Source organism: Austrofundulus limnaeus, unplaced genomic scaffold, assembly GCF_001266775.1.
Source record: "Austrofundulus limnaeus strain Quisiro unplaced genomic scaffold, Austrofundulus_limnaeus-1.0 Scaffold83, whole genome shotgun sequence".
Lineage (NCBI taxonomy): Eukaryota > Metazoa > Chordata > Actinopteri > Cyprinodontiformes > Rivulidae > Austrofundulus > Austrofundulus limnaeus.
Window position 1 is genome coordinate 1149440 of NW_013952485.1, and position 2797 is coordinate 1152236.

Below are 2797 nucleotides of genomic sequence, written 5' to 3' on the forward strand. Positions count from 1 at the left end.
CTTCTAAACGCCTTGAAATTGGCCTCTGTCTCTTTAAGAACCACCTTCCGCTTCTGTCCCACCCAATTCAGCATGGGGGGTGCTATGATCTACTTGGCATCTGAAAATACATTTCCTCAAAGGTATTTTGAAAGASCTTCACTGAGTGAGAAGGAGCTCAGCAGACAGTTTCACTTTCAGTTTCACTCGTTGTTTGCTTTGTTACTGGCGAGAGCCTGCAGGAGTYGTGGGTGGGGAGGTGTGCTCTGTGATGAGGAAGTTCGGCTTAAAGACACGTCCCAGGGGTGTTTCTGGTCCCAAAAGGCGTTTCTGGTCCCCACCTGTCGTTTTGCTCCTCAGCATGGCTTCCTAAAAACACTGCAGGATTTCTCAAACATGCATGAATGAGTCAAAGCAAGGCTATGGGCATGTTTTTTACGGCAGTATAATATTATAACATGATATAAAATTCAAAAAAGTTGATTTTACATGATATTGCCCCTTTAAAGTGTTTCTTTATAACTTAATATGAAAACATTTTGCAAATGTTAAGAGAATAATATCAAACAGAAAATGGCTCCTTTTCCTTGGAAATAAACAGACRACAGCAATTCATTAGATTGAAAATTTATTTTAAAACTGCTGGWAACAACAAACATATTTCTAGTTCAAAACATTTATTCCTCTGAGTTCTTTGATGAACTCCATCTACATCAAAAATATCAGCRGATAAATTAATTTATCCAAAACAATACCGTAAATATTTAAAAATTGTGAATTCTTAGCTTTATTCATAACAACTTGTTGTTTAAATCTTTTGAGGTGAGTTTTTTTTATGTCCAATAATGAATTCTGATCCACCTGAGTGTTCAGCTTCAAGTTATTTACAACATGTACAACGTCACTTCAAAGTAAGAATGAAAAAACTAAAACATTGTGTAAAAAAAGCACTGGATAAAATGTTGATATTTTGTGGAATGGAAAAACAAAACAGTTACTGAATAACCAGTTTAAAATGTTTTTGTATACATTTTTTTACCATGTTGTGATCAAAACAAGGTGGGTCTCATAATGCTTTCATGTGACCTTTTGTTCAGCTTTCCTTCCAAAAAACACAAAATCACCCAGTAAATTCAGTAATCAAATGCAGGTTTCAGGTTGGAAAAAAGTAATTTTCAACATTTTGTTCAAGAGGAAATGCTGACCATAATAACAGCAAGGGCACTTGAGGTTTTGGGAAGAAATAATAAAGGTTGTGACTTCAACAAGCTGGTTGATCTCCTGAGCATCACTCTGCAGTGTCAGCTCTCTATAATGAACAAGAACAATAACGTGGCATTTACTCACATCTGACAAGCTTTCTAAAAATACGTTTGTTGGAAGATTGTGAGGGGTGGGTGGGCTCCAAGATGGAAGAGGAAACCAATAMGATTAGCTGCCATTGGGGTCAGAGGTCAGGGCCATGTAACATGCTGAATCTTTTTCTTCACTTCTGGTGATTTTAGTGGACTCTGGAGAAAAGAAAATGAGCAATAATAAATAAAATTTTGTTCAAATGAATTCAGCATACAGATCAAATGGTCAATGGATAAGTCATTTAGAGCATTGTTGCCATCAATCCTTATTGATTTTCCTCCTAATGTTCTGAAGTTTCAGGGTGAGACACATTTTTTAAATTCTTCCTTTAATTGGATCATTTTGTCAAAAACACAAAGAGGCACAACACGGACATTTTAGAGACATAACAAGACATTCCTACCGGACTGTTGGCTTCTCGTTTGAGGTTTGCCGTGTCTGTGCTGCGATTTGAAGACGAGGAAGAAGAGGATGAGTTGAGCTTACGGATCGGGTTGGACAGGTTTGCAGCTGGAGGAGGTTTTAACCTGTCGGYCACAGGTGGCGCTGTTGATCCATCTGGTTTGTTCACTTTTAGTGAGCCGGAGTGAGAGGAACTCCCATCAAACACAATCAGAGGCCTTTTCCTATGGTGGTCGTTACTGCAGCTGGRAATGATTAAACATTAACAAGATTCTTAGTAAGGAAACAAATAAACTCATTTTAGCACAATATTGTTTGTGATGGTATAAAATATGGAATGTTTAACTCAAAGAGTAAGGTTTTGCTTTTATTTAATTGTAAAGAGAACATCATAGCTATTAACAAACAGGCTTGCTGACTGACTTGCCTTTATAAATGACTGACATCAGAGAGTTACTCAGTGATGTTATATCATGGAATTGAGAATTGGTCATTAAGTAGTACCAAAACTCACATTCTCACTTGAGTAAAGCCTCCTTTTTATACTGAGTCACTTTATTTTATCTTTGCATGTCCAATGTTTGAAACTGAGAATGATTCTTCAAATTGAAGGATTCCGATTTCCAACAAATACAGACAATGGAACGAAAACATTTTAATAGTGAAGAAATATGACATAATACACATAATGATGTTACCTATTTTGCAGGGCTGTTAACTTTTTATTAAATATTATTATTAATGATTAGAGCACTATGTGTGCAGCAGAGGATCTGAGTTCAGAGTTCTCAGTTTGAAATAGGGCTGTGTATTGGCAAGAATTTGGCGATATGATACATATCATGACAGATGGGTCACGATACGATATATCCCGATATATTGCGATACTATAAGCAAGGCGATATATTGCGATTTTTTTGTCCAAAAATTCTATTAAATAAAAACCTCTTACAGGGGTAAAAAATGAAAAACCAAAGTTCATTGTCTCAGAAAATTCTATTACAGAGACATGCTTTTGGTACATTTAGCTGTGTTCTGCTTTGTATGTACTGTATTTTAT

General features: G+C 36.1%; 1 protein-coding gene across 1 annotated transcript; it reads right to left on the reverse strand.

The window, feature by feature from the left end:
- Window positions 1-590: 590 nt before the first annotated feature.
- cunh2orf49 (chromosome unknown C2orf49 homolog) lies at window positions 591-1982 on the reverse strand (the record flags this gene model as incomplete). The annotated part of the gene is given in 2 exon segments (XM_014011661.1): window positions 591-1490; window positions 1739-1982. Coding segments are annotated over 2 exon segments (301 nt in total), but the record flags the coding sequence as incomplete, so codon positions are not given.
- Between the last annotated feature and the right edge of the window lie 815 nt (window positions 1983-2797).